Source organism: Synchiropus splendidus, chromosome 2 (assembly GCF_027744825.2).
Source record: "Synchiropus splendidus isolate RoL2022-P1 chromosome 2, RoL_Sspl_1.0, whole genome shotgun sequence".
NCBI classification, from domain to species: domain Eukaryota; kingdom Metazoa; phylum Chordata; class Actinopteri; order Syngnathiformes; family Callionymidae; genus Synchiropus; species Synchiropus splendidus.
Window position 1 is genome coordinate 33,287,728 of NC_071335.1, and position 16,485 is coordinate 33,304,212.

The 16,485-nt window shown below is 40.6% G+C and overlaps 1 protein-coding gene across 1 annotated transcript in view; it reads right to left on the bottom strand.

The window, feature by feature from the left end:
- LOC128753519 (protein kinase C alpha type-like) overlaps positions 1-16,485 on the bottom strand; it is a 90,943-nt gene that overhangs the window by 41,849 nt on the left and 32,609 nt on the right. The window contains exons 3-4 of the mRNA XM_053855302.1: positions 13,271-13,353; positions 358-469 (exon numbers count right to left, since the gene is read on the bottom strand). Coding sequence (XP_053711277.1) covers positions 358-469; positions 13,271-13,353 — 195 coding nt within the window. The remainder of the gene's footprint in view (positions 1-357; positions 470-13,270; positions 13,354-16,485) is intronic.

Sequence of the window (16,485 nt, forward strand, 5' to 3'; positions counted from 1 at the left end):
GAGCATGAGTTAAGTGAGGGATCGGTCATCTGTAATCTCTGGCGGCCCACTATACACAAGCTCTAACACATCAACGGATTTATAACCTGCTGACCTGAATACACGTGAAAGCACCTCTGACAAAGCATTAACACTTTAATGCTCCATTGGAAGACATCTAACACGATCAACATCTATGTTGCTATCGGCACCTGAAAAAAGTATGAATTAAACTTCAATTTAAGACTCAAGAAACATGAATCGACATGAGATTTAAAGTGTGAGTACTGGTGTTTTTCTATTATATTGTGGGGTGGGGAGATCTTGCCAGAAGGCCATGGTAATTTCCAAAACATATTCCAATGTGTTGTCACTCACAGTCACATTTCATGCCCTGGTGGATGAGGCCATAGAGCAGAGAGCCACAGTGGTCACAGAAGGTCGGGCTGCCATAGGTGTGGATCTTAAATTTGTGCTTCGTCCTGGGATCCTGGAGGAATTTAACAGAAATGTATCATCATTTGCATCACTTCAAGGGAAGGTGGTGGGAGAAAAAACTGTACCATTAATAAGTCAAGGTCATGAATTGCAATGTCCTGATGGTGGTTCCAAAGTTGAATGCAACAACATGTTATATGCTTAAACAGTGACAATCCTCAATGTGGCATTAATAAAAACATTTCCAGGGAATAATCGTTCCAATTACATAACAGCTGGGCCTTAAATTGGAGGCACAGTTCTCACTGAACGGAATGTGACTGAAAAACATTACCAGCATGGATCAATCAAATGCAACATTGATTTTTATCACAGCTCCAATTTGAGCACTGACATTCACTTCTGGCACCAAGTCTTTGGATGACATTTTCAGGAAATGTGTGAAATGGGACAAGGAATGGCATCAAATCATATTTTGGTCATTTTAAAAGGATTCTTTATCAGTGGAAGAATGTTATTGGGGTGGACTGAAACTGCTTGGTGGAAGTTCGCACTCTGCATGTTTTTCTAGCTTCCACTGTGGTTGAAGATGATCACAATTTAAGCACATCAAATGTGAAATATTGAATTATTTCCTCTTCTATGACTTGTGAACATCTCAATACATGCTCACAAAACACACTTGCATTGTTTCACATGCATGGCAGCGAACTGATCCTGATTCTAAGACTTTAAATGTGCCTCAGTTCAGCTTGTTTTCTTCGAGCACTACACAGCAAGAGTTCTCTTCCATCTGTTGAAACAATGAGAGTCACTATTGATTTGCTATCCAGTAAGACACCACAGCAGCTGTGAATCCTCTCCGGCTCAGATATTAAAGCCCTATTTTGCCCTCACAACTCTTGGTGAAGTCGGAAACAGAGACTGAAATGATCACCGATAATGTTGTGTTATCAATTCCAATTTCCAGTGAAAATCACTGGATTAAATAGATATAGACAAATATTACTCGGACAAAAAAAGAGTGTAGGAAACAGAGGTTGCTAAAGTTCAATCTATCTTCAAGCACTCCTAGTTCTGCTTCAAGGCAATAACATCAGACTGATGTGTACGCAGCAATCAAAAATATAAACTGAACTCAACTGAAAACTCATCAAATGATCAGTTCCAATAGTAACAGTGGAAATATTGCCACCAACAGAAAACAATGCTCTTAAAAAGAGCAGATAAATTGACACATCATTGCACTGTGTGCATGAAGACATAATTTAATGCACACATAATAATAAGCACAAGCCCACATTTTCAAAACGTGCAGTTTACACAATTGTACGTTTAAATTTATCCTCCAGGTCATGGGTAATGGATTTTTAACTCTCCCACCGCCAATCAGTTTTCAGCAGCACTTGAATGCATCATGGTTCCTGACCCCTGATCCAATCCGATACTGAGCAGCTCACCTCCTGGTTGCACTCCTGCCACTCCATCCTAGATGGGGACAACATTATGGGGCAACATTAAAACCAGAGGGCTTAAGGCTGAGCCTGAACCACGGTTCAGTGACGCAACCCATGCTCTCAGGCGGGAGTGAAGCACAGCTGAGCCAAGGTGGAAGAAGTATAAGCATGTAGTGAAGGCACATCTAAAGAAAGTACTGGACGTGGAAAGACCTGTGTTTTGTCTTTTCAGGACCCTGGATTCACTCCTCAATGCGCCTCACACTGCCCACATTTTTTCTGCCACCATCCTTCACGATCTTCTAGTGATGTAGTGCCACCCCTAGGTTTTTCTAATGCTTGGATAACTGCCTTTACAAATAGCTAATAGCAGCTAGTCTTCGCCTCAAAAACACTATCGTACTGTACATGTCATGATTCACTTTTATTTTGTTGTGTAACTTCCGTTTTTTTGTTTCTCCCGTTCCTGGTTAATGGTGCACGGCTGGAGTTAATCATCAAATCTTCAGCAAGAGCTCTTAAGCACCTGGCCTCCAGCAACATGCGCCAGATCGACTCAGTAAATTGGCTCTCCTCGTTCGTCCTCGCTATTGCTCGCTCATTTCATTACTTTATTATTCCTCGATTGTCCCTGGTGCCTGACTTAGTGTTATTTTTCTTCCTCTGTTTTCTGCGTGTTTCCTGGTTTTGCTTATCTTGCATTTCCCTTCTTCCATGAGTTCGTTTTGACGACTGTGTTTATGATTTTGTTGTTGCTGTTCATTGTGTTTTGCCTCTCTGATTACAGATTTACGTTCATTTGATCTCCCGGTCCGGTGACGCTTTCTGTATTTATTTTTCTTGTGTAATATTAAATATAGTACTCGCTCCACACCTTGCCTCCTGTGAGTTCCTCATCACAGCACTTGGGTTCCGCTGCGTTCGTCGTTCATAACAATACATCTGTTAAAGAAATCAGGTTCGATTTATTTTCGAACACTACAGAGGTTTTTCTATTTTCACGCCACAGCACAGCACAGATGGCTACAGCAATACCCTGCAATTCTAGAGACCACTTTGTCTCAGTTCATACAAGCTAGCTGCAACATTGATACTGCAATGGTTTGGTTCTATCTGACCAACTCATGGGGGTCCTCTGGCTCAGAAACCATCATTTTTAGATGGGGTGTGATTTTTAAATTTGATTTGAATCACAAATTAGCACGGTTGCCATGCTCGGGTTCTCTTTAATCTACTGCCGTCCTCTCTGATGAAGATCTTACTCTCCAGGCAGCAACAGTAGTAACAACTACAATTCAAGGAGCTGCCTCAGTCTCGCATGTGTTAGATCGCGGTACTGTGCTTTTCAATCTGAATGAACAATGAAAAACACAAAACGCTGGCTATTTATTTATATCATTAACAACCTCATAAAGACACTCATTTACTATAAAGCAGTGTGAGCAGAATGAAGCATATTAATCATTAAACTGGGCTCGGTAGGTTCCAAGTCATATGTTGCTTATTTACATAAGTTCCAAAAGAGGGACCAAAATAGCATGCTGCATTCTTAAACCTAAACCTGTTTTACAATAAAGAATGAAGGTACACAGATACAGTATAGAGAGTGTCCTCCTCACTGCTTTTTTAGAAAGCACTTTACTGGAATGAGAACTAGTGAGCTGCCACTGTTACAGGCTCCCATTCAGAGTGTTTTACTGCTCTTCAACAAATTGTAGTCTAAGTGTAAATCTCTTGCAGAGTTTAAAGGCTTTTCAGTGGATTGGCACTGAGAACACTATCCAAACATATCCATTTATATTTTGGCTCCGTGAAAAGTCTCAACAGAGGAGGATTTGTTTTATATGAGAGGCAAGTTTGAGATAAGGGAAACCTAAATACACCTCACAGATTAAACTAAAATACATACCGCCGTGGAAGATGATATGAAAAGATGACAATAGCTTCACGTTATTTTATCTTTGGATAAATATTTGAGTTTTAGTTTTGTTTACATGATAAGATTGCATGTGTGGCCCTGAAAAGGTTATTAAAAATAGTCAAGAAATGAAAATGTCTGTGGTCTTGGAGCAGGCTCAGTCATGTGACGACTCACAAGGCCCCTTGTTCCCCAGAACCACAATAAAGTTGGAGGGGGAAAATGAGAATAAACTTGGTGATGTTTATCTACCTGATGCCTGATCTGTGTGAACGCTCATAATACTGTGCTTAATCGCGTTTGTCTGAAGGGATGACACAACATCAAAGGACAAAGCAACTTGATGGGACCAGGATTTGGACGATCCAGCAGAAGCACTAAGAGATCAATAATAGATGGAGTAGAGCTGAAAAAACATCAATGGTAACCAAAAAAGCTACTTGTGGTTACTTTTGTGCCACAATATTATATCACTGAGTGGACTCGTCCGGTTTCTGATGAATGTTTCTACTGTGTCTGGAATACGAATGAGCTCACTCTTTATCAAGGATAGTGTTCGAATGATAAAACATCAAGAAAGATCTTGACCCAGAAAACATGAATAATTAGTTTGTCCTTTCATATCGCCCAACACGAATACATTCAGTCTTTCAGTCTTTTCAGATCATGCTCGAGGTCTTGCCTGTCACGATTTGTCCACAGCAGACCACACAAGCCCCCTCTTTTTCTCCCACGTACAGGAACTGTGGGAGCATCACTCCAATTCCTTGACAATACCACAGAATAAATATTAATGATTCCTTTTCTTAAAGAGAGCAGGGTAAATTTAAATGACAGTAAATCGATAATATAAAATTATACAACACTCATTTAATAAGGTGGGTCTTAAGAGTGGTTGTGGGTTTGGTGTTGTGGAACAGACCTGACCAGAATCACTGTCCTGAGGGAAACAGGTCACCTATAATGGCCTTGTTTTTTCTGAGGCAGCAGGATGCAGACGCCAGGCTGAGTTAAGGGCAGTCAATTATTTTTTAAGCGATGTGCATGACTGTACTCACTAGAGAAGCGCGTGGACACCACACCCAGACAACAGGTCAGCACAGTCTCCACAGATGGCCAGGAGCAACTTTTTGTCCAGGTTGTTCACTTGCTACAAGTGCGATATGGGGATTGTTTTCACTAGGAAATTGTGTATAATAAGATAGTGGCAAATCCTTGGCGGCTGCTGAGCCTTTTTCCAGTGAGACTCTGTTCTTCCAGAAGTCCATTCTCTTAGACAAAGTCCAACTAGGCAAAATGTAACACCATAGGAGTGAGAATGGGTTACCTCAGCAGAGCACAGAGTCTATGCTGTGGCTGGATTCTTCAGTTCACTCGATCGTCCAAGGATGGCAACACCACACAACATTTGGCGCACTTAAAGGTAACGCTAAACCGGCAAAAGGTTTCTTGGCCAGTCCAACCCATGTCCCACACTTGCTCTTAATTTTATCGCAGTTCCTCATCATCCATGGCGACAAGTGTCAAATGAGCTCTTCTTTCACCTGGTGGCATAATGTCCATGATGCCAGATCGGATGTCATGTTGACGTTTTCAAAGCCAGATGCAAAGACGGCACTGTCTTACTTTCCTTTCCATCAACTGATTTGAGTAAATATGAGCTCCTGATGCCAGATATGAGCGATCAAAATAAAATAAAATAAAATATTTATCTTGTCCACCGTATGCTGAGACCTGTAAAAATAAAAAAACAATAAAATCATGCAGCCGCAAAGGCAAAATCAGGCCAGTGTGTTAAGGAAAGGGAAAAAAAAGAGAGACAAGTGCACCAGCTACACTTACTCACATCCACCTACACACAGATGAAGGATAATAGTCTTCCTTTGCTTTGAAGCCTTAATTTATTTATTTATTCAACAAATGAATGAGTCTGGCTGACGACAAAGCCGCATTCATCAACAAATAACAGATCATATCTTTCCCCGGGCTTTGCTATGAAAATGTGTTCAGGTTTAATTCTGTGTCAAAAAGCAGTTTTTCAGAGAAACATTTGGATCTAAATCTATGTTACAATACATTGTTCATTCACAATTCTGAATATGCTTTTATAGATGCGGATATTTTATGTGCATATTTAATGCCAGTAAGACCTTCAGTGTGTCCACAGTTTGGACACACTGAAGGTGGACAGACGTGTAGCCTCGGCTTTGCTGATTTTCACTCTCAGGGAAAGACTGATCAGAGACAGGCGTAATCAACAAAAAGAAATCCTGTAAGTGGATGGAGCTGTCTGAAGCCCAGTGGACACATGGGGCTGTGCATTAACGCTTCCTTTCAGCGAGATGGAAGTGTTTTACCCCTGTGGTTTCTCTCCACTGTTACAGCCTTACTGGGGCTTAATGGGAAACTCCAGGCAGACTGGGAGGCGCTGCAACAGCCTGCACAGCGGAGCATGAAAAGCTCTTGAAAACACCACTTGTCAGGAGCAGGAGAAAAGAAGGTTGAGTGTATATATGAAAACAAAGGCATGCCATAACTTTTGGAAGAGAAGGCAGGTGCAAGTGAACTGCTTTAGGAAAAGATCCCTTCCATCATATCAGCCCTCTACATCTGAAGTAGCAGAGGTTGGGATTCAACAGACCTGCTGCCATACCTGCAAAGAAGTCCGAAACTGGAGTCAGGGATTATAAAAACCCAGGAGTGGCCTCATTAAAAATACTGTGAGCTATGAAAACACAAGCTTGGAGAGTATCGTAGAGACATGTCGGCTAATTAGCCCGACTCCTTCCTCCTGTCTAATTAGCGGGCAGAGCACCAAAAGGCCTGTGTTGAAAGTAGTTTGGCAGAATGGATGTGAGTAAGCCTGACAGCAGGCGAGGCAAGTGGAAGCCGCTGTGCATGATACCGCATATCAGCGTTTCACACATATTAATATACAATGAAAAAAGACAGTCAAACAGCCCTGCTGGCTAACTATAGATAGGACATATATACGGGCACATTGAAAAGCATAATATCCCAATAAAAGGTAGCTCAAATAATAAAAATAATAAATGATTATTGACTGGACAAAAAGTAATACGTCTGGAGGAGTGACGCACCAAATCAGCTGCTGGCACATAAATATGACGCAATAATAATTACAATTTTGTCACAGCAATTCAGTATTTAAAGATTTAAATGACTGTTGTGAACACATAGTCTCACGTCTCCTCCCATGAGACGTGGGCCAATCTTACTACTTTAAATACTTGTCAGACACATGTCCTAATGTGTATTAATCCTGCTCTCCGTGTCTCAGCAAACACACAAAGCACGACTACTGAAGAGGTGACTCTGGTGAGCTGTTTAATCCGAACATTGGACAGTAAATCTATCCATGTATGTCTTTATGTGTCATCTTCCATGGCCTGAATATTGGATTATACATTATGCATTGACATTATTCTTCAGTCTCCCTGAACCCTGAAGATGCAACCTTTTGGTGCACTTTCAAAAGCTAAATATGAAGGAAAAGACTACATTTTAAAAGGAAACAATCTTATATATTCTTACTACATATTCACTCTGTAGACTGAAAGGAAACGTCGAAACGGTTCAATTGCACTCCACAGAACCAGACATCCCTGTCAGCCTGTCTCCTGGTCACAACAATGTCATTACCAGACCGGCAATAACAATTGACATCCAGCTCATAACGTCATCATCTGCTATCAAGGCAAATCTGCACCAGTAAAACGGGAAACTCACACACATTTCGAGCTCTGATAAGTTGTATGTGAACCTGCAATGACAAAAAATATGTTTTATCGTCTATGATTCTCTAGTGAGAAGCTGACTTGCTTCTGATGAGGAATTGAAGTTTTCACTTATCCGGACGTGAGGTGTTAGGTGAGGTTACTATATTTAGCGCATAAATCACTTCCCTGATTCCTCTTGGCCTTTTCACTAAGCTGCTGAGTGCTGAGAGGAAGCACAGGTTGCCACCGTGGCTCGCGGAGGGGGTTTCCCTCCTCTGATACCTGTCCACACGTTTGTCACATTTCGTCTGAGTAATGATGGATGCTTAGCAGTTATTAGAAATCATTGAAATCTGTCCAGTAAAGGTATTATTTTATCCCCTGATACAGTACATGTCGGAAATTGAATTAGAAATCTATGCAAAAATGAGACTAAATCACATACATAACATTTAATCTGCATACTAACCAACTTAGAAATGTGAAACAAATGATTTTTGTAACTTTAGGTTTTGTATATGTGCGTTATATAACTCATATTTATGAACATGAACATGGCAACACAACGCATTGCATAGTACACTCAAAGCAGCAGTAAGTCAACTCAGTTCGACTGGATCATTTTCGTGAAGTCGTGCAATACTTACATGTCATGCGTGTTAAATAAATATATACTCTTCAGGTGTATATCTGTTAGACTTGGGGCCACATTTAGACAACAGAGGACTTTTCCACGAACACGAAGGGCTTATTCATAGCCAGACCCACATGCTGTGAGTGACAACGTTAGGGTCAGATGAGGACAAGTGTGAGGTGGGAGGGGGTTGAGCAAATGATGGCTGTCACAGGCAGACCGCGGCTCTGTTGCGGAAATAGGGAGTAAAAAAGGATCAGCGGGATCATTGGTCATGGTGCAAACGCCAGAAGCCAGAGTAAATTGGTGCAGCAGAAAAGCCATCAGTCTGGTTTTTAATTATTAACACCACTGAAATATATCGAAAAAGTTTTTTTTTTCTTTTTCCAAATAAGGAGATATTCGATAAAGCTTTGTGAAAACTTTCCCTGTAATCAAAGTAAAACTCTTTTTGTGTTTTTGTCCTGCTATGGACAAGTGACCTGTCCAGGATTTCCTGACTAATAAAGGAGGAGTAAAATGGCAGTAAACTGAACATGAAGGTCCAGGTCAGGTGAAACCAAAGGAGAAACCACAAGCCCTACTAGTGTGTGGCACCAAAAATATCGGGGCAACATGTACCAACAAAATAAGAAACACCTGAACGCTGGCATGTTGATAAAAGTGAATTATCTGAAAAAAAGTCATTGGAGCAAGGGAAGCTCCTACTCTCACTTTAAGGGCGTGAGGGAAAGCACAACCCTCCGGAGAGCGACCAAAATGAGTTTCCCCGGTCCAGACGGTGCCGAGACTAAGCAATAGGGTTAGATTCTTCCAGCAGGGTCAGCTCCTCCAGGAGAGACTCAAGAGTAGAGCCTCATTTAATCCCCATCTCAAGACGTCACGGTCGTGGCCCAGGCAGGGTGAGGAGGACCACTGACGGACCTAGCACATGCTGGGGGAACATCTCCATATTCCCCAGAGGAGCTGGAAATGATTCTAGGGGAGTGGGAGGTCAGCACAGTACCTCAATTCCAACTGTGTACTGTGATCTCTGACTTGACGCGACTGCCCATTCACACCAGATCCTGAGGCCACTTAACCCACCTAAACACAGTCAGACTTGTTCTCTCACACTTTAAAAGTATTTTGCTGTGGGCATAACAGTTAACATGTTCCCCTGATAAATGGATTGTGTTTCCTTTTTCCCTGTTCAAGAATGAGTATCATCTCCTGCTCACAGCTGAGAGAACACATCCCTGCTGCTTGGTTACTCTGTTGTGAACGTGTGAACCCCAGGAGCATTGAGAGTTACCATCCAAGTGTAGACTTATGAATGTGTGTACACAGAAAATCTATGCAAACAGCCTCGCAGCTCGCCCCGGGTCACTTGTGTGGCACTGGTTAAGTGGACATCAATGATGCAGCAGCAGAACGCCTACTCAAAAGCAAGCACAGCAAACCTCTCAGTTTTGTCGGCTGTGGTGAAACGAGATGCTCTTGCATTATTGATGGACTTGTTCTCTAAAGCACTGAACTTAATGAGACTACAGGTAACATACACCTGGTGTAACATGCAAACATTTTGTCAGAGGGACTGAGGTATTAAGGCATGTCATCTAAAAAGAGACTGAGAGGAGGCGAACGTAAGCTTTACTTGCCCCGGACAAAAAAGTAAAACCACAGTCAGCTGCATCTGTTTTAGTGACGTGTGAAACGCACTATAAAAACAGACAAAACAAAAAACCACCAGGTAACTGAAAACAGTGACTTCAACAAAAGTTGATGATGACATCCAACAATCCAATTCATATAACAATGATTTTTTTTTTTTTGATCACTTGAATAGAATGAAGCAAAAAGAACTTAACATTGAAATGAATAATGAAACTACATTAAGTAACATTAAACTATATTAACCTAAGTTCAACTGAACTAACTGAAAAAGTAAGTAAATATTGACAGAGAACGGCAACACCAATGCCGCTGACCACGCATCAGTGCACCAAACAAATAGTTGTCTGCAGAGCTACGCATCAGGGCGTTAATATGACAAGTTTTTTGCGATGGATTCACACGCAGACACCTCATTACAATTTCATATTACCTCTAGCTTGCAGGCAGAAATGAAGCATACTGATAAAATACCTCACAGCCTGGGGAGGATCATTAATATTGTCCTATAAAAGCACAATGCAAGATTTATCAAGCTTGCCTTCAGAGCCGTTTACATTACATTATTATATACACATTATATACATTACATTACACCAATTACATTACAACAGCCATATACTATGAAAAAATAAACATGGTTTCTTTAATGTCCTTGATATAAGGCTGTTTAATATTGCTGTGGCCATTTATAATAAAGAAATCTCGAGGCATACTGTTTCAGGAAGTGGGGAGTTATAAAACCCAGAGATGAGTCATTTAATTCATGTTCTCTGGATATCGCTGATCTTAAAGCCATTTTCAGGCACTGGAAGTGCAGCATCACTGGGTTCACCTGCCTGCAGACAGGGCACACCATTACCAAGCGGTGACAGAGGAAGGAGCTCATTGATTTCTACGTAAAGTGGCACAATTTGTTTAACAAATACGGAACATCAACTCAAGGCCATGCTCCGCCAGGTAATACTGGGAGAGTGCAGACAAAAAAAAAATCCTTATGTTAGTACTCATTGTTTCAGGTTTTTTTTTTTATTTTATGGCTGTAGAACTGTTGAAAAGGCATTTACAAATGTTAATAAACATTTCACACATTTCTTTCCCAAATTAAATGGGAAAAAAAATAGAGAAACACAACAAAATCTTTCAGCTTTGAGATGGTGAATTTAAACTATTTTGTACGCCGTTTTATCATTCTGTTTTTTGGGCAATTAATAATAAAGTTTAATAATAATAAGTCTATCATAGAGACACTCACAAATGTGAGCAACACTCACTCCTCCCCCACTCAAATAAAACCAATCTCAAGCAGGTACGATAATTAGAAATATGAATGATGGAATCAAACACCCTTGGCAGCAGGACAGGATTGTTAATTTAGAGTCAGTGTTAAATGTTTGTGTGGTCATGACTGCAGGGTTGAGTCCCCAGGATTTTTCTCAGTGTAGGCAATGTCTCCTCTGTGTGAGGCGGCGACAAATTAGGAGAATAACAGAGCTCCATAATGGTGTACCTAAAAAGGCGGAGTCCTCCGTGACTGACGCAGACAGTGAGAGTCACACTTTGTAATACGTCAAGAATTCTTCTCAATATCGCTGTAGAAAGTCACATTTCCTGGAACAGAGTGTCACTACTGATTTTGTTGTCAACCTCACACCATTCAGATGAGGTGGACGATGGACAGATGACACGTTATGGCAGGAGTTTGACAGGCTATTAACATGCTTCTACGGAATATTGTTAACATTTAAATCATGCAAAAGACCAGCTTGAATGTCTTATGCATAAGGGATTCTTCTCATTTAAAGAGGGTGAATAGCTGAAGTAAATCTCATGGGGGAAGTTAATATAAAAAAAACAAAAGCTAATCTCTCTCTGAATCAAGTAAGTGAGACGAGAGTTATTAAGTTGCTCTCCTCATTGCAAACCATCTTGATTAAAACCTCACCCCGACTTGAAGCATGCGCTGCAGCTTCTGCCACCCTTGGCATGCTCTATTTAAAGGCTGCGCTGGCGATCTTGAACGGTGGACTGACATATCTCCAGTTACAGAGGCCAAATGGGCTTCTCTAACTCTGAACGCTTAAGCACGCCCTGCAGGCATACAAGAATGTAAATGAAGGGTTCACACTTTGCCAGCAGACAAGTGGTTAGTTAAGCACAGTTAGTGTCCGGTGACAGCTGATAATCAAATGTCTTGTTATGATGGCACCATGGTGAAGACAAAAATCAATAGTTGCTGTCCAAATGACGATCCACGATCAAATTCAATAGCCAAAAATCGATTGTGACTGCAATCAGCTGGAGTGTCCTCCATCAACATCTTGGAGATCAATTCAATGGGGAAAAAATACAATCCATCTGCCGAGCCCAAGTACTGTATTTAATTTGTTTTGGTCTGTTGGTGCAGCAGCTTGGTTCATTTTAAAAATGAACTGTCACGTTCTGCACTCTTCTCTTATTTTTTGTCTGTTCCACGTGCTTTTATTTTGTTAACCCCCAGTAGTTTCCTTTTCCTTTGTCCCATCCAGCTTAATGGCAGCGCAGCTGGAGCTCATCCCCTCAACTCCTGTGAATATCACCTCTCGACCTCCAGACTGCTGGCTGCTAGATGATCACTTTGCGTCATTCGGTAAATCTCCTGAGACTAACATTCGTCTTTGTTCCTCTGAATTTTCTAGATTTCTTGCGCACACTTTGTGAGTTTGTGTCCGAGTGTGTTTGTGTTCTCCCAGTTTTTTCAAGGTTGAAATTAATTCACCTTTGCTTTGTTACTGATTTTTCCCAGTCCCTTTGTGTACCTCTCTCCCGTACCTTCGTGTTTTTGCTCCAGCGTCTTCAGTTGCTGTCTTCGTCTTCTACGTATATTAAACTTGTCTCTTATTACATTTATTAATTTAATCTCATCTCACTTCTGAGGCAAACATGACAGGAACGAACCTTGGAAAAGTAGTCTTCTTTAAAACAAGAATGGGGAGGGAGACCTCCTCCATCAGGTCTGTTGCCTTGGATCACCACAGTGTCCAAGTTCAAGACAACCAAAGGGAAAAGGTCGTTGATAAGACTTAAGTCATTTACTGCCGCACAATCACTGCACCACATTGAACTTGATCCCTTGTTTGAAATGGCTTCACGTGTAAAAAGGAGGCTTCTGCAAGGAATTCAGTCATTATGAGGTTTAAAACAAACCAAAAACCACCATGATGGCGTCCACCTCTGTGATGCATTGCGTGTTATCCGCTTGTTTCGATGTGTCCACTTTGTTTTAAAAACAGGATCATTTAAAAGAGACCATTTTCCTCATTTAAGCTGTGCCGGTGCACCGCGATCATTTACATGTAATGGTGAAAGAATCACCATTTGAACCAGGCGGGAATGGGATAGCACCACTGCTTTGTATCAAGTTTGATCATCTTTTAATGGCAAGCACATAAATAAAATGTCTGTTACTTACATCTGTGTCTGGTCCCTTATCGGCTCCCGGGCAGGAGAATGTGACAAATTCATGGCACCTCTTGTGGACCACAAAACAGCAAACTATGGAGCGGAAAGAAGAAACAAACATTAAAATCTATGGTTAGCAATCTTTATTTTTCTTTTGTTTTCACTCAGACACACGAGGAAAGGGTGGGTCTTTAAGGTAAACCAGGTAAATGACCTCGCAAAGAGGTTGTCAAATAATTTGCAAGATTTTTAAGTGCAAGAATATCTGTGAGTGCTAATGGAAACGCACTCCCCTCCCTTTTCCACCTTGGACTTGATGTTACCAAAGCCAGAGTTGACTCTCTTCACTCAGCGCTGGGAAGCTCCAAGTGGGCTCCTCTCCATTATGGGTTTTTTGTTACACCGATAATGTGCTGAACTTTGCAAAAAGCATGCATGTTCCTCAGTGATCAGTTTCACAAATAAATAAAGAAATCTTTCTTGTGAAATGACATCTTGAGTTCATCCAGTTCCGCTTTTAAGGTTATTTAGTCAGAGACAGAAGTTTATGTTGGATACAAAGGAGCCACTATATCATTGTACGAATGATCCATTAAACTGTTTTTCAAATGTTCGCTACGACTTGGGAACCAAAACAAATAACAGAGTACATCTCTCGAAGACACTGAGCAGTACTGTCTCAGCCATGTATTTACTGTCTGGGCTGGGTTTTACTGGTTAAACAATGTTGCAAAAAGACCTTCAATAAACCGATCGCTGTTTGGATAGTCTCAATAAACATCAGTGCAAATATTAGTCACAGTAGGAGCGCTGTAGAGAAGAGTTACAAGGTAAGAAATCAATTGTTTATAAGACATAAAAGCAACACTGTGTTGAGTTGTAACAACCTTATGGAGCGTCAAAGAAAAGGGAAAGTGACCTTCTTCACTCACTATTATTTGCATGCTGTGCTTGTACAGACTGGTATTCAAGTAAATGGATGGCAGCAATACATATAGAAAGAATTGACATCATGCTGCATTCATCAAGGGGTCATAATCAATACACGCTCCAAAAACAGACTTATCACTGCATCTCTGTGAGTCTCAGTCACCTCCAGAGGGCCGTTGGTCAGCAGGTTCAATAACCAACATGACACCACGACCCATTACTCAACCCTGCCTTCGCCTCACGATACAGTCAGCTCATGACTCTCGGTGATCCATTAGCTCTATAACTTAAAGCCTAATGAAATCGCTTATTTCCATAAAAACGACAGTGTTGTTCAACCAGAATGTATCCATCCATTCATTTTCAAACATTAATCCTGCCTATTGATATAAATGTGATGATGAAACTTCACATGATGCATCAGCCAATCACCAAGAAGAGACTTATGCTGTGTAGGTATTAATGCCAAAATACAGATGTTCCAGCTACCTGCCGAAGACCCCCATAACACCCATACTCTGAATGTCGGCCGTGAGCGAGAAAAGCTTCTAAACAAGTTTGGATTGATTCATTGGGTTAATTTAAGCTTATGTATATCAATATAATGAGTAATTTCTCCTGGGAGCGAGTGAGGTAGCAACACACACACATATGCAGACGCACACGGTGAAACCATCTGTTTGATGTAGAACCAAGCTGCCAAGAGTACATTAGCTCTATGGTACACATATTTTAAACAGCAGTCAATGCAGATTAGTCAATTAATGAAAGAAATTCATCTTTTTAAGAAAGCTAATCAATAAGTGGGAAGAGAAATGATACACCGAGGGCGAGGTTGAAAAACAAGACAAAACTATCAACAACACCCAAATGGAGAAAAGATTTAGATTCAGTAGTAGTAGTAGTAGTTTAGAACTATTTTACAATAAATAAATGCCCAGAATACTAAAATACTAACGTTTTGAACCCTCTAATGGCGAAATTAAATCTTTTTTTAATTTAAATTAAAAAATTTATTGTGCTATTTTATTCAAGTAATTGTGGAAACATTTCTCTCAATCACATGCCATTTTAAATATAGATTTTTATCAGCATCCAACAACTCACATCCAAGAAACTTGCAAAAAAACTTGCTCTGAAAATGAACAGGAATGTACTTTTTGTGTAAAGTTTAAGTTTGTCTACTTCACGCATGGAAACATTGATTCATCGATTGCCTAACAACCAGTGTGTCTGATGTAACACGTCGAATATACACAGCACTTCTCGCCATATATTGTGATATACACAGCACACACGTTTTTTCTCTTTCTGAAACAAACCCACTAAAAGGACCATGGGCTTTATGACACACTGCACAGTATAAATACCTCCACCACTGCACTGAGGGACTTCTTTACCATGGTTATATATTTTCCAGTGAGATGTGGAGGAAGTGTGTTTTTGGCTGTAAGGGAGAGGGACCTGAATTTTTCTATTGTAGAGGCCCTGCTGCCAAGGCTGAGAAGAACAGAGCTCTCCTCATGCAGCAAGCATTTCACAGCTTCACGCACACGTCAGCTACATTGCAGATTCGACAGAAAACCACAATCAAGGACCTAGATCTGAACTTTTACCTCTGTCACAGTCTCTTTAAACAACGGCCCTCAATTCAGCTCTTCGGTCGGGAGATCAAGCAGTTTCCATGTGACAAAAAACAGCAACAAACGTCCACATAAGGTAAAATAAATTAATAATAGAGCAAAAAGATTATTACAATTACTATTATTCATGTTGAAATTTTACTGGAATGGGGGAGGTAACGGTCCTGTACTGTATTGCTTTATGTATATAATAAAACCAAAAAAATGTTCAGAGAAGCTGAAGAAGGAATCAAACTGTCCTAATACCACGAAAAAGTAGTTAGTCAGGATCCAAATATTAACTGCAAACTCTACTATTTAAATGACTAACACTTGAAATGCATTCTTTGCAATTATTCTACATTCCAGATGACGTAATAATGTGTTAATATGTTGAATATGTGAATAACAGGACATGGGTTTGAGACAAATAAATATCAGATATTTACATTTGGAAGCATGGAAGTCCCTGCTTCATACATAACATCCTGGGACGATAGATTAGAAATAGTAACCATCAACCATTGCCATCAGTGGTCACATGGACATTAACACTGAGACATTCTGTACATCTCCAAAACTTTCCCTCTCCTTCTATCTTTGCTTTCAAATCCTCCCAATTCCCTCCATCTGTTCCCACACAGCTCATACAAACACAGCTAAAGCGATTGAG